This window comes from Thunnus maccoyii, chromosome 16 (genome assembly GCF_910596095.1).
Source record: "Thunnus maccoyii chromosome 16, fThuMac1.1, whole genome shotgun sequence".
Classification (NCBI taxonomy): Eukaryota; Metazoa; Chordata; class Actinopteri; order Scombriformes; family Scombridae; genus Thunnus; species Thunnus maccoyii.
Window position 1 is genome coordinate 10,768,386 of NC_056548.1, and position 22,512 is coordinate 10,790,897.

General features: G+C 40.8%; 3 protein-coding genes across 8 annotated transcripts; 1 reads left to right on the top strand and 2 right to left on the bottom strand.

Moving 5' to 3' along the window:
- Nucleotides 1–5: 5 nt before the first annotated feature.
- On the top strand, nucleotides 6–6,582 carry gng7 (guanine nucleotide binding protein (G protein), gamma 7). Of its 5 annotated transcripts, none has more exons than XM_042388765.1 (4): nucleotides 6–92; nucleotides 4,671–4,808; nucleotides 6,086–6,201; nucleotides 6,451–6,582. In XM_042388765.1, the coding sequence occupies exons 3-4, from the start codon at nucleotides 6,121–6,123 to the stop codon at nucleotides 6,574–6,576; spliced, it is 207 nt and encodes a 68-aa protein (XP_042244699.1). In that variant the 5' UTR covers nucleotides 6–92; nucleotides 4,671–4,808; nucleotides 6,086–6,120; the 3' UTR covers nucleotides 6,577–6,582. The 5 variants fall into 5 exon arrangements, with proteins under 5 accessions (XP_042244699.1, XP_042244698.1, XP_042244697.1 ...); XM_042388764.1 differs by having other exon boundaries at nucleotides 25–101; XM_042388763.1 differs by lacking the exon at nucleotides 6–92 and adding an exon at nucleotides 1,635–1,721.
- A 7,137-nt stretch (nucleotides 6,583–13,719) lies between these two features.
- LOC121880755 (growth arrest and DNA damage-inducible protein GADD45 beta-like) lies at nucleotides 13,720–16,324 on the bottom strand. Its single transcript, XM_042388249.1, has 4 exons — nucleotides 16,147–16,324; nucleotides 15,397–15,498; nucleotides 15,042–15,258; nucleotides 13,720–14,777 (listed from the first exon to the last, which is right to left on the bottom strand). The coding sequence occupies exons 1-4, from the start codon at nucleotides 16,188–16,190 to the stop codon at nucleotides 14,673–14,675; spliced, it is 468 nt and encodes a 155-aa protein (XP_042244183.1). The 5' UTR covers nucleotides 16,191–16,324; the 3' UTR covers nucleotides 13,720–14,672.
- Nucleotides 16,325–16,589: 265 nt separating this feature from the next.
- Nucleotides 16,590–22,406, bottom strand: LOC121880754 (interferon-induced protein 44-like). 2 transcript variants are annotated; one of them, XM_042388247.1, is made up of 8 exons: nucleotides 22,299–22,406; nucleotides 20,181–20,669; nucleotides 19,969–20,020; nucleotides 18,904–19,099; nucleotides 18,499–18,651; nucleotides 18,234–18,405; nucleotides 17,937–18,037; nucleotides 16,590–17,769 (listed from the first exon to the last, which is right to left on the bottom strand). In XM_042388247.1, exons 2-8 carry the CDS (start codon nucleotides 20,659–20,661, stop codon nucleotides 17,509–17,511), a joined length of 1,416 nt encoding a protein of 471 aa, XP_042244181.1. In that variant the 5' UTR covers nucleotides 20,662–20,669; nucleotides 22,299–22,406; the 3' UTR covers nucleotides 16,590–17,508. The 2 variants fall into 2 exon arrangements, with proteins under 2 accessions (XP_042244181.1, XP_042244180.1); XM_042388246.1 differs by having other exon boundaries at nucleotides 20,181–20,674.
- Nucleotides 22,407–22,512: the final 106 nt, after the last annotated feature.

The window sequence follows — 22,512 nt, forward strand, 5'->3', positions numbered from 1 at the left end:
GACTACACAGCTAGGTGGAAACGGAGGATGCGTGTTTGCACCGGGGCCTGCCAGGAATAGAAGGAGCGGCCCACACCTCCCTGGAGAAAACGGTACTACAGGTGGGATAATGGCGCCATCCTGTGGCAGCGAAGCGCAATGCACTCATGTTGGAAAAAGTCATTTTACTGTAATGTACAGATCCAGGTGTGCACGTGAAAGGGATAAATATGTTATGGTTGCAACTAACAATTATTTTCATTATCAATTTCTCAATTAAATGGCTAAAAAAAACGCACCCTCATACTTTCTTACACACCACGATGACGTCTTCAAATGTCTTATTAGGTCTGATCAACAGTCCAAAACCCAAAGATATTCAGTTTACTATCATGTGGGACACAGAAAAGCTTCATACCTTAACATTTAAGAAGGTGCAACAAGCAAATGTTTGCCATTTTTGCACAAATAATATTAAAACGATTATTATCCAATTATCAAAATCGACTAATTGACTATTTTTGCAGTTCTAGTTAGATACAGAAGTAGAGAGCTGGGAAAAGGTTATAGTAGAGCTGCAAAATAGCTATTATTCTATGTCAAGCTTGCAGCAGCTAAAATAAACAGTCTCTGTACTTCATTTGAGCACTAACCTCAGTTTAAAATACAAATAATAGAAAATATATAAGGCAAAGCACTACAGTCGTCTGCATAGATCAGGTAAATCGTCCCTTATTAAATCTTGCCCAAAGAAGAAGATTATAAAGAGAAACTGAGATGGGGATTGTGCAACATAGGCTGCAACTCAGTGCCAGTAAGATTTCATTTATGCTTTATGCTAATGTTCACATTTTATAAGTCTAGAAAATATCTAAAGCAATATGATTCAAAGAATTTAAATGGAGAAACGTGATGTATCTGCTCGTAATGCAAAATATACTTATTCTGATCACTCAAAATATATAATATTCACAATAAGGGGCAGGCATTTATGTTAATTTTATACGCAATGAAAATATTCAGGCAGATTCTGTAGAGGAAAAAAATGTTATTACTTGCCTGGGATCTGAGCCAACAGCTACAATTTACGAGAAGATCACAGATTAGATCTGCTGGAGGAAGATGAAGCCATTCAAACATTCAGCCACTATACAGGATCCAATATTATGTCTTAGAGGAAATTACAAGTGTTAAAATGGCCCAAATGGTTCCAAGAAAAAGAAGTTTCGAGGGGATCCAGAAAAATACGTCTTTTGATTTCATTGTTAAATAAAGGTTTTCACACTGAGAGCAGGTAAATGAAGACCTTTTATCAGTAAATTGTGAATGGGGCTTTCATTCATGCAAGTGCATCTATACCTATTCCCAAACTTACAGGGCTACAAGACAATTACCCTGAACTAAATTGATTATTTAAATTATACTCCATTGTTGAGACGAGCATGATTGGAAAACGTACACATTCAAACTCTCCTTGTTTAGAGGATGCGTTCATGTTATCTGCGTGAAATGTTTGTTTAGGAGCCCCTGGGTGAAAGCTGCTGTCACCGGATCGGATGGAAGTAGGGAGAAGGAGAGAGGGAGGAAGGGAGGAAGAGAAGGGAGGGGGAGCAGAGGAGTGGACAGACACTGGTAACGGAGGGGGAGGCGTTTGGCTCGGTAAAGACGGGGAGTGAACGAGCAGAGAGGGTGAGAAACCAGCGGATCTGGCCCTTTAAATCACCAATACAGCGCATTCGGAGGTGAGTTTGGAGATATTCGGGTATTTTTCTCCCTGTCTATTATAATTGTAACGCGTCTGTGCGCCTCTGCGAACCCGGCTTCTCGCCACCGAGGGCGGCTGCAGCGGAGAGGGGATTCATCAGTGTCACGAATCCGGATTTCCCCAGCCCTTTGCCGGCAGAGAGGGTGGGGAGGACCGGGGACAGGGTCAGTGGAAGATTTCCTACAGCTCGGCTGGACTCTGAGGACGCACAAGCCACTGTATCCAAAAAACCTCTGGATATAATATGCTGAAGTAGGCCGTATGCCGATCAATTTGCATAATAGCGGAACATAAAGGCATGCGCTCCAGTCTTCTGCCCATTGTCGCTGGATGGGTTTATATTGGCTGCTGGAGCCTGCCTCCCTCAAAACATGTCACCACCCTGCTCCCACGGCTAACAATCAGGGCCTATTTGCAGACCTGAAGCGGTCTAGTCTGGTCTTCACTTGGGAAAATATCTGTGGCTTTGATATGTGCACAAGGTCTGCTTGTGCTTGCGCGCCTGTGCGTATGCGTGTGTATGTATGCGTGCGCGCGCGTGCGCGCGTGTGTGTGCGTGTGGTGTGTGGATAGCCATGGGAGAGAGAGGACATGCTGTTCTATCCATCAAAATGCCCGCATTGTGTTTTCACACGGTAGAGCAGTGAGCAGGGCCTATAGCGGAGGACATGGCTCCGTACTGTAGGCCCGATCAGCGCTCAGGAGCTGCTAGGATCAATAAGGATTGATGCATTTTTGCGCGTCTTGAGAGCGGCGGTGGGATCGCTGGCTGGCTGGCTGGTTGGCTGGCCAGGGCCTGTCCAGCTCTGGTGATGTTTTGGTCCAGGCTAAGACAAATGAACAGCATAATACTGTAGGTTTAGCCTCTGTGCATCGGCTTCTAAAGAAAATGTTTTCAATTTTGGGGGCGTGTGAGAAGAGAGATGTGTCTACGGTGGGGTAGAAATTCATGTTTGTGCTGGGTTTTTTAAAGTGTACAGCTCACTTCTCTCAGCACGGAATGCGCCACAGCAGAAAGTTTGAAAAAATCAACAGGCTGAAGGAATCACGGTTTATAATATCCCCAAACTGTTGAAAAAAGTGGACATTTATTGCTTAAAGGTGTACTATCCCTGCGAGTTGTTTTTGCTTGTGGTACAATATGAAAACATAGTCTTCAGTTCTGAACAAAACTGCCAATTGAACTTCAGGGTAAAAGTGCAGTCAGCTTGTTTTAATGTCAGTTATGTGGTGAGGGAAGGTGCCACTTTTATTATTTTGGGGGAAGCTGATCATATAGGACTTAGACAACAACATAAGAACACATTGCACTCCAAAACAATAGTCCTGCAACAAGCATTACCCTTGTCGAAGCTTGGAGATTCCAATTTTTTTGTTGTTACTGATGTTGATTCATCTACGTGGTGATTTTGCACATTGTAGTTTGTGCTGTTGTTTATTTGGATTGTGTTATATTGTCAGGAGTTGCTGCTATTTATAGGAATATCTATATTTTTTCTGTTGGCTGTCAGTGATGCTGCATGTGGGGGGATTTAGGGACACTCCTCAAAACCTGGCAGATAATGAGAAGTATACTGTACGTTTAGATGGAAAAGTATGTGTATTTTAAGGACAAATACTGGTCCCCACAAGTTAAACCATAACATTTTAGGATCTTCTTGGTTAATGCTAGTGTAAGGGTTGAGGTTAAACATTAGGGTTAAGGTTATGGTTAATCTCCAGGGAATACATTTAAATCTCGTAAGTGACATAAACAAGTTTTTACATAAATGTAGGACAAAATGTCCACACAAGGACAGAGGAAAGAGAAAAATCTCTCGGTAGTGGGGGCATTTTGAAACTAACTAGTTAAGAGAAGGATTTGTGGGGTTAAGATTAGGATTAGGATTAAAATTAGGGTTAGGTTGTGAGACAACCAAAGAATGTTCTCATGAGTGTAATAACACAAACGTGCATGTGGAGACAGAGTCAGACAAAATTTCATCAGGTGTTTTAATGAAAGTCTGTTCACTTCTTCCGTCTTTCTTCTCTCTCTCTCTCTCTCTCTCTCTCTCTCACACACACACACACACACACACACACACACACACACACACACACACACACACACACACACAAAAGCCCTAATTACAGACATGAATCTCTGAGCTACTCCACAGTAGGAGTAATTAAAGCAGGACTCTCCTCCCGGGAGAGAGAGCGACAGACAGAGAGACAGAGTGAGAGACACAGTCGTAACACGCCAGTAGTACTGTATGTGAGGAATATACGAGGTGTGTTTTGATCATATGCACTGGCTGCTGCCTGTGACTCCAGCTGGGGGAAACTTCCATGCTGTGCTAAAAGAGAAGTGCTAAAGAAAGAAAGAAAGAAAGAATGAAAGAAAGAAAGAAAGAAAGAATGAAAGAAAGAAAGTGGAGGTTTATGAGATATGAGACACCACAGGTATCAAAAGATGTGTGCTGGATCACAAATTCAGGAATGTCCCACCATCTGATCCATTAAATGGTAGTACTGGTGATTTGTGATATAAAAAATGAGGTTGTGATGACAGATATTGTAATAAGGATGATAAGGTCAGTGATGACAGCTTGGTGTTGAAGCAAAATTCCAGTCCCCCTCCTTTAAAGGGCCTTAATGGGGTCCAACCAGCATTTATCACAACTATAAATTGTATAAGAGAGACACTTGCAGATTGCTGATTTCACTATCACAGCTTTTATCTTCCCAAACACCTCCCAAAATCTTAAATTCAACAAGTGTTTGTGGGTTAATTGACCTCTTTAGAAGTCTGTGGCATCAAAGATCCCTTGGTATACACAACCGCACATGGAAACTAATATTTTTAATTGTATAAAATGTGAGTTGAATCATAGCTGTAGCAGCCAACTCACCTGTCCCTCTCACCTTTTCTCCTTCTACACAGAGACAAGCCAATGTGAGCTCAGCCGCCATCCAGCTCTGTCGTTTTGACCCAGTAACCGCTTTCCCACCGCTCAGCTCGTCCTCTCCATCCCGTCATACTTGTGTTCAGAGAGAGTCCTGTCTGCACACCATCATACAGGTAACACTCTTTATATGTGAGTATATGTGAGTAAGTTGCATGCATTACCTACAAGCTAAAAGCTTTAAGATTGTTCGGTGTGAATGACAAAGTTGATCTTATTATGTTGCTTTTAAAATATTTAAGTCCCATCCTTATTTGTAGTGTACATATAATTTCATTTTGAACAAGAAACTTCAATTTTTTGCTCTTTATGAGTGTTGCACCAGCATATAGTCACCTCACAGTGGTGCTGTAACTCTATAGCAAAGGCCATACAGTCACTTAAACAAGCTATTGACAGTTTTAAAGGTGATTAAGTTGCAATCAGTGCAGTCAATGCGATGTTTATATAAAGTATGTCAGTAAACCCAGAGGCTAATGTAAAACATAATTTAATTGTTGGCTATATTATGCAAAATCCTTCCATATAGTGCATACGACTGCCGAATTTCTAAAGAGGAAAATGTTTCATAGATAATAAGTGTGAGATGCCAAAAAGACAGCTGTTGGAGTTATAGAGAGAAATCAGTGAAACAGTTAAATTAGAAACCAGAATGAAGCTACAGAAGCTTTCAAGTTGATCTTTGGCCGTCCGACTCATTACTGTTGTCCCCAGATTATTTTTGCCTGCAAGCTTTTTGTTTTATAGGCAACAACCAGCTGGCAAAGAAGTATCCAGATGCTTTACTTTTTAAAAGTAGCATTACCGCAATGTAAAAATATTCCATGACAAAATCTCACTTTGGTAAAAGTGCAGAAGTGTTATCAACAAAATGTCCTTAAAGTACTAAAAGTTAAAGTACTCGTTATGCAGAAAAATGGTCCCCGTTAAAGTTTATTATTATATTGTATCGTTAATACTGATGTATTAATATGTAAGCATTTTAATGTTGTAGTCGGTCACGGCCAAGCTAATGTGAAGTAGTTTAATACAGCCTACTGTTAAGTAGTTAAATCTATAAGAACCCATAATATTTTATAATCTCATTTAAGTAAAAAGTGCTATTTCCCTCTTTAGTGAAGTAGAAGTGTAGATTAGCATAGAATTAAAATAAAGTACCTCAAAACTGAAGTATGCAGTATGGTATATATATACTGTTATTATAAATAAATTATAAATTACTAATATTATTATATTATATATATTAAATGTACATTTTCAAGCTGATACTCTTTATTTCACCTTTATTTCACCAGTCTTGTTTTCTGCTGAGCTCCAACTCTTGAATGCATATTTGATTAAATCATCCATTACTGTCTGCATAGTAATCTCTTTTTCTCTCTCCCTCATTCAGTTTCCTCCTGTGTTGGTGTATTCTGATGGATCAGTATGTCTACCACTAATAATATCGCTCAGGCCAGGAAACTGGTGGAACAGCTGAGGATTGAGGCAGGGATTGAACGCATTAAGGTAGGATTATAGTTTACTCCTGAGTGTGTGTGTGTGTGTGTGTGATTATTCATCCATATCTGACCATAATTTCCCTCCGTTCTTACCTCTAATTTTCTCCTGTCCTCATTCTTCCTCCATTCTCTTTTTCTGTTCCCCCTACTTGTCCAATTCTTCTCCACATGTCCTCCCTTTTCTTTCCCCTTTCTCTCTCCCTCTTGCCTCCCCCCACCTCTCCTTATCTTCCTCTCCCTGCTTCCCTCCTCTCAGGTGTCTAAAGCAGCAGCAGACCTGATGAGTTACTGTGAGCAGCATGCTCGTAGCGACCCTCTGCTGGTTGGGGTTCCCACCTCCGAAAACCCTTTCAAGGACAAGAAACCCTGCATCATCCTATAGCTGCTTTCTGCTCCTCTTGCCCTCACACACACAAACACACACACACAAAAAAAACACACATTCACGCATTTACAGACACACACACACTTTCAGTACTTAAATTGATCCCCAGAACTCCCAGACACACACATGCAAACACACACACTCGAAGCAGCCCTGCTCAATCTTACAGGGCTCTGCTCTCTATATCCAGTATCCACACACACACACGGAAACACACACACTCCCAAAATAGCCACTCTGGAAACGCGCCATACCCCAGAGCCACAGCTAGGGGGCAGGTATCATGTGCTCACAGTGGCTGAGATCAGTATATCACTGAGTATGATCCAAGGTGCTTTGGTAATATTCATATATGCTGGTAAATTAACTACAAGTGTTAGCTTAACTTGAAAAGGGATTTGGACATTAATAATCAGTAGGAAACCGGATTTTTGTTCCTTTTTTTGTCACGAAATGAGGGGTTGGGTAAAAGATGGACAGCTGTGCCATAGGCAGGGAGTGGGAGGATGCATGTGGGCAACAGAATGGGCGGTAGGCGCTCCTGCCAACCGTGCCAAACACGACCTGGTGTCTAATTTAAAGCTCAATAATCGCTTCTTTTGTTTGTGGGAGTTGAAAATTCACCAGGTCTGAGAGCTTTTCTCTTGGACCTGCCTGTGCTAAACCATGGCAGGTTATTTCGGAGCGACTGGCTGAAGCCTTTGCCTTTATCGGGCTAGCATGTTCCAACCCAAACCTGTTTTAACAGACCTTCTCTGCCTGCAGTGGCTTCACTATGGCCGTCTGCAGCCTTTGGCCAAACCTCCAGCTGTGCCAACCTGTACAGAAAGCCGTCTGTAGATGCTGATCTGCTGTCACTGATTCTGTTCCCCACTGCAGTTTATGAGGCTGCTGTTATCGGCAGAAATGTCTGTGCTGACATCAGATCTGCACCTACAGAATGAGGGGAACATAGTGAACCGCTCTACACAGAAGTCAAGCTATTAACCCCGGACGTTTACTGCATTTTTCTTAAGAAATACTTGTTTGTGAACTCAATGTATGTTTTGATATTTTGTTGAAGCATTACTTAACAGATAGATAATACTGTACATTTTTTTGGATTGTTTTGCAGTACTTTTGATGTAGGTGTTGCCCCTGGCTGATCATGTTTCTGTTCCTGTGCGACGTTAAAATGCTCGTGTTGATGAAACAACAGGAGATTTGGTTTGGAGCCAGGGGTAATACCTAAGCTGATACCTGCTAGGATCTTAAACAAACGTTTCTACTGTACATCAAGCCTCCCTGTGCTTTACACTGAGAGAGGGCGAGGTCACAGACTGACCACACCCGAGTGTCAGTCTGCAAGGACTGCAAGGCTGGAGGAGGAAGTATAACTTATAGCCGTCCCAAAAAGTAAAAATGAAGCTGTCCCTTTCCTGCCTTCTCTGCTTATGTTTGACTCTTTTAATTGGCAGTTGTTGTATGGTTATCTTAACCTGATCACTTGCAAAGACGGAGGTGCTTGGAGCATTTTTACTTTGTTCTGTTTGCCTCTACAGTGGAGAAGGTACATATGTATTGTTTTAATGCAGAATAATCCTTGCTTTAAATCAGATAAGGAGTAAATATTACCTGGCTTTCCAGTCCAACAGCTCACTTAAATATAAGCTGGGACTGGTCGGCGAAAAGCCAGCGGCCCCCACTTCTCGGTTTCCGCTCTCCTGTTTAACCTCTCCTCCACGAAGCTCTCCTCCTCCTCTCTGAAAAACCAAACTTGATTGTAAAAACTGAAGACGAAGAGAAAAAAAAAATGAAGTTAAGAGAAACAAACTAAGTGTACAAACTTTCTTTCAGACATGTGCAGAAGTGATAAGTTGAAGAGTAGCTGTTTTGGGTTTATTTTTGAGTTTCTTCTTTCTATGGAGTCCATGGAACCTGGTCAGTTGAGTATTACCCTGTACAGTGTTTGTAAGATACAAAATCTAAACACGGAATCCCCTCTGTGGATGTTCGATTTTTTTAGTACTACTTATTCTGTTTTGTCAGTCAGGATTCTGTCTGTCTCCATTTTTTTTTTTTTTTAATTGTCATTCAGGTTTTAGAGGCTTGCGATAGCGGAGGTTGGTTTTAACCACAGATATAAATACAACACCTGATCAGGATATATAAAATAAATGTAAGATAGAAACACAAGCTCCTGGTAGGTTTAGGATCCATATCCTGTTAGAGGATGAATCAACATCGGACCTCATTCCAGTGGAAAGAACCAACCTGCCATCTATCCTTTAACACCAGAGCAGCCCACAGTTTTTAGGGTTTTTTTCTCCAGTGTTGGTTTTTCGGTGGGCGACAGACAACTAGGACAACACACATGTACACATGACACACACACTCGCTCTTGCAGCTGCTTTTCAGGTTAAGGGATGATTGCTAGAGGTCAAAGGTTAAAAGTGCTGTAAGGCTTGGCATTGAGAACTGGTTATTTGCTGAAAGAAGGGAGCTTTGTGCCATCATATTTACATTTTTAGCATTCAGTCGAGGCTTTTGTAAAGAGTGAACATACAGTGACAGAGCAGGGTGGGGTCATTTGGATGGGAATTATGGCTGCTGATGGACTGTCATGGAGGTTGAAACCCCTGCTTTTCTCTTCTCTAATCACTAGATCAATATGGTCCACCTGCTACACTGACTGTTGGGAGTTTTTTGGAGGTGGTGAGAGTTGAGCAGTTGTTTGTGTCTTCATGGGTCCACACATGCTTCTGTGTGCGTGAGAGTGTCAATTATACAGATACGTCTGGTGATATTCTGTATTTGTTTCACTGTCATTAAATCCCCTGAAAAGACCGAAACCAACAAGTAATTGATCCAACTAACAAGACCCCAGCTGTTTTAGCTGTTGTTGCTGTTATTAATTATTTGGCCTTTTTTAAAGTAAAGTAGTAAAGTAGTTATTTGTGACTTGTTTTTAAAGATGTCTCAATAGAAACGAAAACAGGGCTGAGAGTCTTTTCATGGGATACACTGAAAGTACAAAAATGTAGAATATCACCAGCATTATTCATTGAAGGCTGGCAGCCAGCGGGGAACACGCTGCAAAAAATATTCACCTCTAATAGCGATTCAGTGTTGACCTAAGTATTATTTTTCTTTATACAAAATACACAGTTCCCCACTTTCTGAAATAACAGCGTATTATTAGAGTACCAAATTGACAATATGTTGAAATAAGGTACCTCCCTGACAGATTTGGGAGCTTTTCTTAAAATATATATATAACTTTTTGATGAAATTCAAGATTAAATTGCTCATTAACATCCCTGTTTTCTCACTTGGTCACAACGATGGCTCGTGATACAAAGCACTGGCTCATCTCTCATTTGCTTTTCCAAACAGAGAGAGCAGGCCATTCCCAAAGTACAGAGAGAGCAGGAGCTGGAGAAAGGCCAAAGCGAGGGCTGAGGGTGCGTGTGTATTCATGTGTATGTGCGTGTGTGTGGGTGTGTTTCGGGTGCTAGCTTTTGTTAGCTGAAAAGGATGATTTGGCAGAGGTAGGCGGAGAAGAGAAAATAGAGATGCACGCATGTGTGTGTGTTAAGTGTGTGCCAGTGTGAGAGAAGCACAGTGTGCAAGAACACACAGTGCCTCCAGTGCTGCGCAGAGTGTCACATAGTAATGTTACAGTACTGCAGCCCTGCAATTCCAGGTCAGGGTGAGTCTTACCGAGGGTGAGGTCATGTTACGCTGTGTGAGTCAGAACAACATGTATGGTCTCCAATTGCTCTTTTTTACCGGTCAGAAGCATTTTGAAGAAGAGTAAAAATGGACAATATTCTAAAATTATTCAGTTCAAGTGTGGGAAGCTGTTTTTGATGTAATGACTAATAACAACTTTAGCTGGCAAATTCACAGATTTAAAAAAAAAAACTTCTCTTTCTGTGTGGCTCAATCTGTTTCTCTGCAACATCATATTAGCAGCAGTTTATTGTCACAACTCATCTAAGCCTTAGAGATCTAAATAGTATATAATATATATATTATATACTTATATATATATATATATATATATATATATATATATATATATAAGTAATAAGTAATAGTTAAACTTTTTGGGAAATACAATTACTCACTTTCTTGCTGAGAGTTAGATCAGAAGATTGATACCATTCTCATATTGGTAGATTCAATAGGCCTATAAGGCTACAGCCAGCAGCTTAGCTTAGCATAAAGATAAAAAACGGGGAGACAGCTAGCGTGGCTCTGTTACAAGCCACCTGTAAGTCACTCACTAATTAACACATTATATCTCGTTGGGCCGTTGCCAAGCAACCAGCAGAGAATCCTAGAAGTCACTGCACCCGGCCAAGAATCAGTCGGCCACATAACCCACCACAAAACCGCAATTTGCCGTTTTTATACTTCAGTGTTCATACGTATTAAACAAATGCGTTCATTAGTGAGGTTTAGAGGTGCATGTTGGTGGATTTTGTGACCTTCGTTTCCAGTCTGTATGCTAAGCTAAGCTACCTAGCTGCTGGCTGTAGCTTCATATTTAGCATACAGACATGCAGATATCATGGTGTCCTTTCACTGACATAAAAAAAGAGCAGTCAGCCGAAGAAATAAAATAACTACATACTGAAAGTTGTGTGCAAATTGCAGGTAGAAAGAATCACTAACCTGGGATCATTTTACTTTTGCCCCTTACCTGTTTTATGATTGAGGAAATAACTGATTGTTAGTGTTCAAGGAAGGGAAAGCAGTTCCTTGTAATTTATCTGGAAGGTGCAGCTAGAGTCGATAAGGATTACAACTGCAAAGAAAATAAATATACATACCAGCACACATACACCCTGATGTTGTCCTGAAGATGTCTGACAGATGCTATTTTTTATCATCATTGTTTTTTCAATCATTCCATAGCTGGTTGGGCTTACAATCAGAAACAGCCGATCTGAATCGCTGGTTTGGCTGACAGTTTGTCTGATTGGTTGGTTGTTAGTTTGCCTTATAGTGGCGTATATTGTGTTAATGCTGGTCTTGGGGTTATCAGATCAACAGAATGAACAGTCTTAAAGTAGAACACATGGCTCGAGATGGAAATCCACTGGTGTTGTGACACAAAGCGAGCCCGGTGAAATTAATTTCTGGTCAGGTGGGGAGAGTTGAGGCTCCTCACTGGTTGACTTTCATATCAAACATCACTGAATCGGCTCTGAGCCCTTCCCGAGACTCATCTTTTGTGTTCTGATCTCCTGTGTATGCATACAGTATATGTATCTTTTTGCCTTGATTGATTATGAAGAAAATATATCTATTTTTTGTAACTGTTCTCTGATGTGCCATAACTCATGTTTTCTTGCACACTGTTAATATTTTGTGGATATTGCTGTTAAAAAAAGATGATATTGAGAAGTAGATAACATTAATAAAAATATGATATAATAACAAATGCTCTTGTGTATTTTTTATTTTTATTTGCAGCAGTTTGTTGGTCATCAGTTGGTGCAATACATTGCTCACAATTAAAATATCTCAACAACTATTGCATGCAGTGCAACTAAATTTGGCACAGATGTTGATGGTGCCAAGAGGATGAATCATATTGACTTTGGTATTCCCCTGACTTTTACTCTTGTGCCACCAGCAGCTCAAAGATTTCATATATCATGTGAAATATCTCAACATCTACTCAATGGATTGGCACACAATTTGGTGCAGACATTCACGGTTCCCAGAGGATAAATCCTAATGGGTTCAATGATTTTCCTGATTTTTCCTCAAGCACCACCATGAAGTTGACATTTGCGGTTTAAGTGAAATGTCTCAACAAATATTGGATGGATTGTCATGAAATTTGGTAGACATTTATATCCCTTTTAAGGATGACTTGTAACAACATTGAGGTAATTCCTTCATATTTCATTTGTCCAATACTATAGTTTATGACCAAATGCTTGAGAAACTAATGACACCATCAGCCTCAGCTATGCTCAGTGTTAGCAAATGTTACCAAGCTAACATACTAAACTAAGATGGTGAACACACAATTGTCATCATTGTGAGCATGTTAGCATAGCTAATATTATTTGTCTTTGTATGCTGTCTGAGTGGGAGGGTTAGGCTTTTTCTCACACTGATTGCAAAGATACACAAATGCACATGGACAAACCTGCATACTGGCCAAATGGGTACATAGTGTTCAGTGCAAAGATGAAAACTGGTTGCACAAAACAAAGTAAACAAAGAGCACAGCAAGGTGAAGCCATTTCGAAGGAATGTCATTGTTACAAGTCTCCCGTCTCAGGCAGTCTCTCTGCCCTTTGAAGCACTGCTTCAACAGTCACGAGTCTCCTCCAAGTTTCAAACCATACCCCCACTGCCCCCTCCCCGACCCCTCAGCAAGCCAAAGCCAATCAGATTTTGGGTGGATGAATCTGAGCCAATCAGAAGTCAGTCCCCTCACCAGTCACTCCCCTGTCCAGCTGATCGTAAACAAATGGGAGGTCCATGTGCACTGAATGTTCCCTCTCTTCAGCTCAGCCTCAGAGCTGTGAACAAACATGTGAGAGCAGAGGGCGGAGTGGAGAGCAAAACAGAGTGAAGGGAGGGCAGAGGGGAGAATAAAACCACTTGTACTTAGTTGCAAGAACATCTTGCTACCTGATCATGTGCAGATACTGTGGCATGGGTGGGGTTACACCCAGAGTAATTTGCACATGCTTCAGCTTTTGCGCATGCACTTGCAGGTTTAGCAGCATCATGTGACATAAAACATGCACACAACTATCATACAAATGTACAAATTAAATCAAAAGTGTTGACAGGCAACTTGGATCTTCCCTCTTTCTCCCCGACTTGTAGGGACAGTAAATCTGCATTAGCTTGTTTTGCCCGTTTGTTCCAATACAACGAGTTTCTGTCTCCACCCCAGTTTCTCTCTGGTTGACTCATGTTTACTACAAAAGGAAATCCTGGCTGACGATTTGTAGGGCTGACAAAGGCATCACCCCAAGCATGCATGTTTTTTTCCATTACTCCAACCTCAAATGTAAAATGTAGTTGTGTGACTCAGCTATAGCTCCTGTTCCATGACGCATGCATGGCTTTAGTTTTGAAATCTGAGCAGGAACCTCTTCAAACTGATGAAGCAGTCAATCATTTATGAACAAAATAATTTATTGACTTTGTTGACAGAGCACAAAATTAGATCATAAATAACTACACAACTGATATGATCAATAAATTACCGGTGTACCATTGCTCACACTAGTTTAACAGCATTTTATTAAGAGGCAGCACTCTTGAAGGCACAGATATAAAGTCTCTGGTTTGTTTTTCAGTACAATGAGATTTTATAGTCGACTTTTGTCCCTCAGATCAGATAATATAGTTCATCCTCTGACCAAAACACATCATGTTCTGAGCCCCTTTTGCAGTTTTTTGGACCTGCAATGCCAACAAATCCTGTGCAACTCCAACATAATTTCCATTTCAGTTTCCATGGAGACGATTCCTCTGCTGCTCATTTCAAGAACACACACACACAGGCTTCACGCCCAGTCTTTTCTAAAGAAAGACACAAGTGTTGTACACGCATACCACACACTCAAAACACAAACACACCTTCTTTCCAAGGACTCTCCCATTTCAGAATACTCAGGAATGTTTGGCATAGTTTCACCATTGCAGCATTCCTGTCCAGTCCAGAGAAATACACAGGTCTTCCAGATAATAGTTGGGGTGTGGAAGTTTTGCTCTCAAAGCTACTTCCCCTTATTGATTACCGCCACACCTCATAAACAAGTGGATGTCAAACAGAAACTTAAATTTTGTTTTACTGACAATCTAAAAACAATTTGGCCTGGATGCGAATCTGCTTTTTTTGTCTTTTGCGCGCAACACAGATTTTAGAAACCAGTCTCCTCTTGAACTGTGTTCATGAGCCCTTGAATGGGAGTCCGTGGTTCCTGCTTGTCATGTGTCAGGATAGCCCGTCTCACTCCACTCCAGGCTATCCCTGCATGAGCTGCAAGAGATCCTTCAGTTCATCTGTATCTGAACCCAAAAAGAGCTCCTGTGTTTATTGATGTGTTCGGGCGCCAGACCCTTCAGCGTTCCTGCAGGACCAGTTCAGGCACCCACTGGTTGAGGCGCCGGCTCTCCTGGCAGTAGGTCCCCACTTCTTGTAGCCTGCAGTGTTCAGCCTGGGGGTTCTGCAAGGGAAACATAAACATCAAATTCATGTTCAAATATTAAGGGAAATTTAGTCTGCAGACAGTGTTTGTAATTCACAAAGAAAAACAAAACTACAGAAAATTACAGATAAGTAGTTGAAAAGTTACAGAACGTGCAACACCAGAATATGACACAATATTTTAGCTACTGCATGGAATTCATCTCTCATGATAACTGCATGGTGTATAGATTTGCAACTGCCTTTTAGTTACATAAGAGAGGGCTGAGCTGAGTCAACACACCGTAACCAGCATGCAGTGGAGGTCTCTGTGCTCTTCTTGGTTTCTGTTGGCATCAACAGCTCCCAGTAGCTGCTGGAGCCGCTGAACCCCTGAAACTCGCAGGATGGTGATGCCGCTGTCACAACAGAACGACTGCAGCAGGGTAAAGTGGATCTGCAGAGCCACGTCGTCTTCACCGTCTGCTGCTAGAACGCACAGAACCACGCTATCTGGTTCACTGAGGAGAAAACAGAAAGGCAGAAAATGATGAGTTTTTGGTAGGACACGTGTATTCACATGTTTGCGATGCTTAGGGGTTGCAGACATAAAGGTTGGACAAAATTATCCTCTGAAATGGAACAATAATTCAACTCACGCATTAAGAAGTTTAGCTGATTCATAGATGCCAACAGTTAAGCAGTCTTGTTTCTGAGCTGTCACCAGCAACTCCTCCAGAGCCAGACCCACAGACTGCACCCTGAGAGGGAAAGAGAGGACAATGATCCTTTTGTATTCTGCAATAAAACTAAACATAGGTCATGTCAAATGCCTGTAGCAGTTCTTTAATATATAGGGTCCATTATTGTATTGATCAATTTTATTACATGATGTTAAAATACCTTTTTAACTGGTAACAAAGTCCAAGAAAAGTCACACAAAAAGCTTTCATCAGTTATTAATATATCCTCCAGTCACACCAGTGATGGTTGTATGTGGATGATTGTGATAAAATAAAGCCTCATATAAATATACATCGTATGGTCCACATACACAAGCCTTGCTGCAGGCTATGCATGCATGTGCACGATTGCGCAATCAGTTAATACCAAATGCTAATGAGGGTATACATAGACATACATATTTCAGTCTACTCTGGGTTCAGTGCAGGGTTGCAGTTGTAGCAATTTAGATATCAAGTAGCCTATTTGATAATCAAAATCTCTGCACTCCAACAGGATAAAGCTCACAAAGCGTAGTTTAGATCAGCCTCAGCAGTTCAGGTAATGCAGGGGTCAAAGGACGAGAAACATTCCTGTCCAGCAGCACATGATGGCCCTCCACATGGCTCAGACAGCCATAAAACTATCCAAGTCTGACAGTGGATGTAAAAAAGAGCAAACCTCACCTGTTCTCGATGACGCTGGGCGCAAAGCTTTCCTCGGGAATCATGTTTGCAAACCAAAAATTAATCCCAGTGAGACAGATGTCTGGTGATTTGAATATTCCTTCAGCGTATCCAATATGCGCAGAAGTGTTTCTGCAGCGTTTTTGTTGTTGGCAACGTTGCGACACACTCTTTATACCGGGGCTCCGAGGAGGGCGGCACCGAAACTACACCAGTTTTGCAATTGGCTCAAAGGAAATCCCAACGTCTCTCTGTGTCATGTGGGCTCGTTGTGTATTTATTTGGTTGCGCTGAGTGATGTTTTTACACAACATGCGAATACTTTGCAATTTTCCTTGTCATTCTGGCTTGATGATCTATGTGATATTATGCATAAACAAATACAATGAAATAATCCTCAGATAAATCAGGTACAGAAAAATACATTTATTGAATGTCGGACCATGAAATGCAGTCGTGCGACTTTGATTTTTCCATAATATCCCAGAGTTTCCATAACTGAATCCAAGTGATTTTGAAATTATGACTGACATCTAGTGGCTGACTGAGAGAAAGAAAAGTCTGTATAATCTTCTCACAATTGTTAAACTGAAAGTCAAAAGAGTCTGAAATCAAAAATACAAATCAGCCATACATGTTCAAGAATATCAGAATTACCAGGCAATCGTGATAAAAGTTAATTAAAAATTAAACCAGCGATAATATGAAAAAACAAACAAACAAACAAACAAAAAAGCCTAAGCCTGTACCTGGCAAAAAAAAATTAGTAAAAACACAACAGCTGAAGTGGTTTAAATCGTCAGTTCACTCAAATTACACCAAAAAAGTGTTTGCTGATATTTCAAGACTTCTGCTTCACATTGTCAAAACAATCTCAACTCAAGGGCAGTTTATTAGCTTTTCTGGAGCTTTCAGTCAAATCACATCAATTTTATCAACAGTAATTTGCCCAGTTGTCATGGAAACCATGGACATTTGAAGACCTCTCATCCATGTTGGTTTAAGAGTTGAGTTGCATTCTGAACTTTGGAAACAGCAGCTGACAAAATAATCTTTCTCTGTCCAATTACTGGCTGTTCTGGAGACTTCAACCATATCATATGAACTCAGCTTTTCCCTCAAAGCATTGAAAAATAACATTCTGCTGTAGAAAAAGAATCTAAAAAGCATAAAGATTATGGAGTATCAGTCACCAGGACATTATTTAGGTGAATTGTCCCTTTAAGTAAATCCAGCATAATTCACGTTATTTGATCCTGTTTGTTGTCAAATGACTAAGCTGCAGCAAATAAAAACATCTACATAAAAATTGATACATTTTTGCACAGCCATGCATTTCATTTAACATGTGATGTCTATCTTTCAGACAGCCTGATGTTCACAATGCTTTTGTAAGACTGGCTGGAGATGATCACTGGATCTGTAGAGCTCCAGCTGATCATTCACTTCCTGATCCTCAATGACCTGGTTCTCGAAGAAGCTGTCTGCGTAGTTGAGCATCTGCTCCACAGCAGAAAACAGCAGTATGTCGGTGTTCAGGTCCAGTTCCAGCTCCTCACTGTAGTTCTTCACCGGCAGCACATAGGACAAGGGGATGCCCAGAGACTCACTCAACTCACGGGCCTGAAAAGCAGCCACAGAAATGTACATACATCAGGGAGTGAATGCCCATTTCTCATCATCAAAATCATTACAAATACCACCTCAACAGCAAGCTTCTCATCCTTTATAGCTAGGATTTGTTATGATCTCAACATGATGACCTTATGGAGGTTATCTAAAACCATTACCTTCCTCTGTATGTAAGCACTACGATAAACATTCTGCAAGTCTTCTGCCACGAGCGGACAGGCTTCATCTACTTTGGTCATCAGGAGTATCTGAGGAATGCCTATAAGAGATCAGAAGAGGAGGGAGATCAGATCGAAATAAAGGAAAAGACAAGATAAAAGCTTACTGATCCTTAGAGTTGATGCTGCAGAAAAAGAAAGTGTGGGAAAAGGTAGGCTTATAAAACGTAAATATATGAAGATATACAAGGTAAAATGGTGGATCCATTCTGGAAATAACATTATTCTCCTGCTAACCCAGGAGGTTGGTCTTTTTCCGGATGGCAGCAAACTTGTCCAGCATTTGTTTGGTAAGAAGAGAGACCTTGCAGGTGTCGACCATGTAAACCACACAATGAATCATGTCTTTCAGAGTTGCATCCTTCTTGAAGCCGGGAGCGTTCTCTGTGAGAGGCGTGGCAGTGCTAAACTGAAGGACGAACAAAGCAGAGACAGATTCATTTGTTATTATTCTCTCAGTGGAAATTCCTAAGCTTTGTGAGGGTGTGGGAAGGTAGAAGACCTGGTAGCGATCCTTTATGTGACCCTTGTAGATGTTGACTAAGTCGTCAATGTCCAAACCAGCATCAGCGTTTTCCTCCAGCCCCATTGTGTCGCACAGGATCAGAGGAACTGCTGCACCGCCTTTCCCTGCCTTGATAGTATAGGTACGGAACTACAGAAGAGATACAAAATGTAATTTAATGCAACACTAATAGTTTACTGTAGTTTACATTCATATAACCTATGCAAGGTAATCATCTTTCAAATATATGTGTCTTGTTTCCTATGTCACCCCTGAGAGAGTTCCTCTCTCTTGTTTTGTAGCTGTCAAACCTGCACTTCAACCTCCACATTTCAAACAAAGACACTAATTTTACCTGCAACATATCAGCAGTATCAGAAATAGTAAAACTTGTGCAAGTACCTGAGTGGTCACACTCTTCCCTGCTGTACCAGCGATGGCCTGGGAAGTCATATTGCCTCGAAACGCTGAGTTGATGGAGTTGAAAAAGCTAGACTTCCCAGCTCCAACAGGGCCCACCAACAACACCCGGGCTTGTTGCACTGTTTTTATGTCAGGCTTATAGTTCTTAATGGCCTTCATTAACTGGTGCTTTCTCCTACAAGCGACAGAAATAATATGGACAATATTTACAAGTCTAGTAGTATCCATTAGCTACATAGGATTAGTTTGATGTATATGTTTAATGAAAAGAGTTTAAAGGGGACATATCATGCTTTTTGTGATTTTCTTTCATTTATATACTGTTATAGTATCGGATGTCTATGTTAAACATAGTGAAAGTTCCAAAACTTGAAGTGAACGGATGTAAGAATGCCGCCTTCAAGTCAAAAGCCCAGAATTCAGCCTGCTGTGAACGCTCCGTTTGCTTCTTCATCATGATAACATCAGATTGTTCATGCATGTCCACAAATGGCCACCTAGCAACAAACTTAGCCTAGCAACAACCTTAGCCTTTGTTGTTGAGCTCAAGTTGTCAACTTGCATAATTCAGGTCAGATTCAGGCTTGAACATGTATGGATGTATTTAAGAAGTTTATAATCCAAGTACAAGGAAACAAAGTGAAATCCGGCTACTATTGTTTGTTTATGTAGCCTCCTGAGCTGGCAGAAGTCTGCTGAGGGGCAGCTTTTGGGAACTGATGGGCTGCATAAAAGGCCATTATAATATAAATAAGGATTTTTTAAACTGTAAATAACAGAATGATATACTAGTAGAGCCCCAGAATAAAATATGGGAAATGTGCATGATATATCCTCTTAATACCAGGTTAAAGACATTAGGTAACTGGTTGACAAAATTGTGCCACTTTTAACAACTAAGAGGTACCAGTTGATGATAAATAAATAAAAGCACTGCTTCATGTTCTAATCTGGATATTAAATTACTTTAATCATCTACTTGAGTCACAGCTTTTATCATGACCTAATTCATTATGACTTAAGTTGCCACAGATTTCGACATACTCAGCAGTCCATTGGACGTTCCTCCAGGGTTTGGCCAAGAGATCTCCCAAACCTGCAAGTGGAAAAGAAAGGTATTGTCACATGATTGGTTATTTTATTCTAATGCTCAAAGTTAATTCATAAAATCAACTTTGACAAAACAGTGTGAATTTTAGTCACCATTTAAGACGCCTTCTATATTATGTTTCATGAGAGAAAGTATTGTCACACACCTTCAACTCGATACACCTCAAACTCAGTCAGTGCCAAGTTTCCTCCATGCATCGCTGCAGCTTCAAAGTTAAAGCCTGTCCCCGGATTGCACTGGAACTCAGGTTTGTCCTCATGCAGGAACACTAAGGCACCAAAATTTGGACCAGTTGGTACATCTGTGAAAGCACACTGGCCGGTGATTATCGCCACCCTCAGAGGCTTGTTTACCCCCGCACTGATGCTGTAGAGGAAAGCACCGTCGTCCTTGACGCCCTCTCCGCTCTGAGTGTAGTCCTTCGAGGTGTAGGCTCCGAGGACAAACCCAGCAGCATTGTAAGCAACAATGACAGTGGGACCCTGTTTGTCACAGCGGCTGTGAAAAGCAGCAGCAGTGAAGCAATGAACACTGGCTTTGTAGAGCAGGTGAAGTCTGACATGACCAAAGAGAGACAGCAGCTTCTTCTGCTGATCTTCAGTCAGGCTGGATGTGACCACTGACATGATGGAGACTGTCCTAACAGATCAGAGGATGCAGCACTGTGATTACACATTATGGTTTATTGCAAGGTCCCTTCCAAAAATAGCATGTTGTCATGTGTCATTTGCACCTTTTTTTTCTTTCTTTTTTTTTAATAAAAGCAGCTTCACATCACTTCAACATAACAACAGATTGACTAAACCAGCTAAATGACAAACAACATCCTCCATGTAAAAAGCCATATACAGAAAACGAAAGTAACTCCTGATTGTCTTTCTTGATCAGACAGACATGTCTCACCCTGCAGAAAATTCTCATCCTCACACTGTTGAGATTTGATGTTTCGCCATGACAGAGGAAGTTGCTATAACTTTGTTGTAAATGCTCCAGTCTGCACCAAACTCTACATGTTTGATAAGACTCCCGGCCTGAACATGTCTACATGACAATATTCCATCAATGATGCAAACTGGCTGAATAGCCCCCCCTACGAAATTTCAGCGAAGCAGCCCCAGCAGCAGGCAAAATAGTGGACAAAGGAAGTGATGTTTATCTCCTTGCACTGTCTGAACATACTTATTGTCTGACAATACTTATTGTCTCTATACACCTGACAGTACACATTTCAATCAAACTTTGACCAGGTCATGTGGGTTAAATGTCTTTCCTTTTCTAAAAATAGACTTGATGAAAATTAGGAAATTAATTTGTTTTAGACACAATCTCACTATGCTTCCATATTGTCTGTTTCTCATAGTGTTACCTACTGTGCACTGAAAGTCTACCTTACAACACACATTACATAGTATGTTCTCAACAACATAAACTACAACATGCCTTTATTTCGCAGGTGTGTTTGTTACTTTGTGGATGTTCTCTAGCTCCAAATAGCTTCGCCACTTCATGCACTGTCCAAAAAACGCCTGTGTATGAAGTCCACGTGCAGACCCACCGACCATGGCACAGCCCAACTTGCATGGGGCACGAGGGCATCGATGCTTGCAGCTTAAATTTGGTTTTGGTTTTGGTTTTGTTCTGTTTTGGGGTTTTTTTGTTTTGTTTTTTGTTTTGTTTTGTTTTGTTTGCATTCATACACACACCCCATTACAGTTATTATTGTTATTTACTTTAATAAATCTCGGTTTGTTACTACTACAGCAGTTAGCAGTTACTGTTACTTAACAGGTTTGTTACTGCTAAGAACAAAACCGCCTCTATTAATGACATAACTAATTTGAAGGCTTAAACGGGAATTTTTCTAAAATCTTACAATATTCAGTATATATGAATTTTAAATTAAATTCACTGAGTATTTTTATCACATGAGATAGTGGACAGTCTATTTGGATAGTTCTTTGAGGTTTTTCATTTACACCTTTTTTCTCTTTCTTTTTTTTTTTTTTTTTTTTAATAAAAGCAGCTTCACATCACTTCAACATAACGACAGGTTGACTAAACCAGCCAAATGACAAGCAAAATTTTCCATGTAAAAAGACCTATACAGAAAACGAAAGTAACTCCTGCCTTGTTACTGCGTGTCCACTGAACAAAATGCCTCATAAATCAATTTATCGTCTATAGATAAGGTAATCGAAACCGGACCTCCAACACAGACTTGTCTCCTCTGCAGGTAGTGGATGCAGTTAGATGTTAAACTCACCTATAGTAGATGTGCAGTAGATGATGGTTGGTGGTTGCTGATGTTGTTCAGTTGTGTGTTTCTTCGTCGAGGTTCAAACAGAAGTGAAACCTGTTTGTGTCCCAGGGCGTCCTCTGTGAGTTTTTACGTTTTTTCCAATGTTAAGTCAAGTGCAGGAATCTTAAAAGAAACTGAAAATGAGACCTTCTCAGAAAAAGTCATACTCCCCAGAACT

Excerpts from the sequence above, each read along its gene's own strand:
- gng7 (XM_042388765.1), top strand. The coding sequence starts at position 6,121 with ATGTCTACCACTAATAATATCGCTCAGGCCAGGAAACTGGTGGAACAG. Across the intron at positions 6,202-6,450 it reads CAGGGATTGAACGCATTAAG|GTGTCTAAAGCAGCAGCAGA; the intron begins GTAGGATTATAG and ends CCCTCCTCTCAG.
- LOC121880755 (XM_042388249.1), bottom strand. The coding sequence starts at position 16,190 with ATGATTCCCGAGGAAAGCTTTGCGCCCAGCGTCATCGAGAACAG. Across the intron at positions 15,499-16,146 it reads CCCAGCGTCATCGAGAACAG|GGTGCAGTCTGTGGGTCTGG; the intron begins GTGAGGTTTGCT and ends TTTCCCTCTCAG. Across the intron at positions 14,778-15,041 it reads TCCACTGCATGCTGGTTACG|AACCCCCAGGCTGAACACTG; the intron begins GTGTGTTGACTC and ends TTTCCCTTGCAG.
- LOC121880754 (XM_042388247.1), bottom strand. The coding sequence starts at position 20,661 with ATGTCAGTGGTCACATCCAGCCTGACTGAAGATCAGCAGAAGAAGCTG. Across the intron at positions 18,652-18,903 it reads GGAAGAGTGTGACCACTCAG|TTCCGTACCTATACTATCAA; the intron begins GTACTTGCACAA and ends TCTCTTCTGTAG. Across the intron at positions 18,038-18,233 it reads GAAAAAGACCAACCTCCTGG|GCATTCCTCAGATACTCCTG; the intron begins GTTAGCAGGAGA and ends GATCTCTTATAG.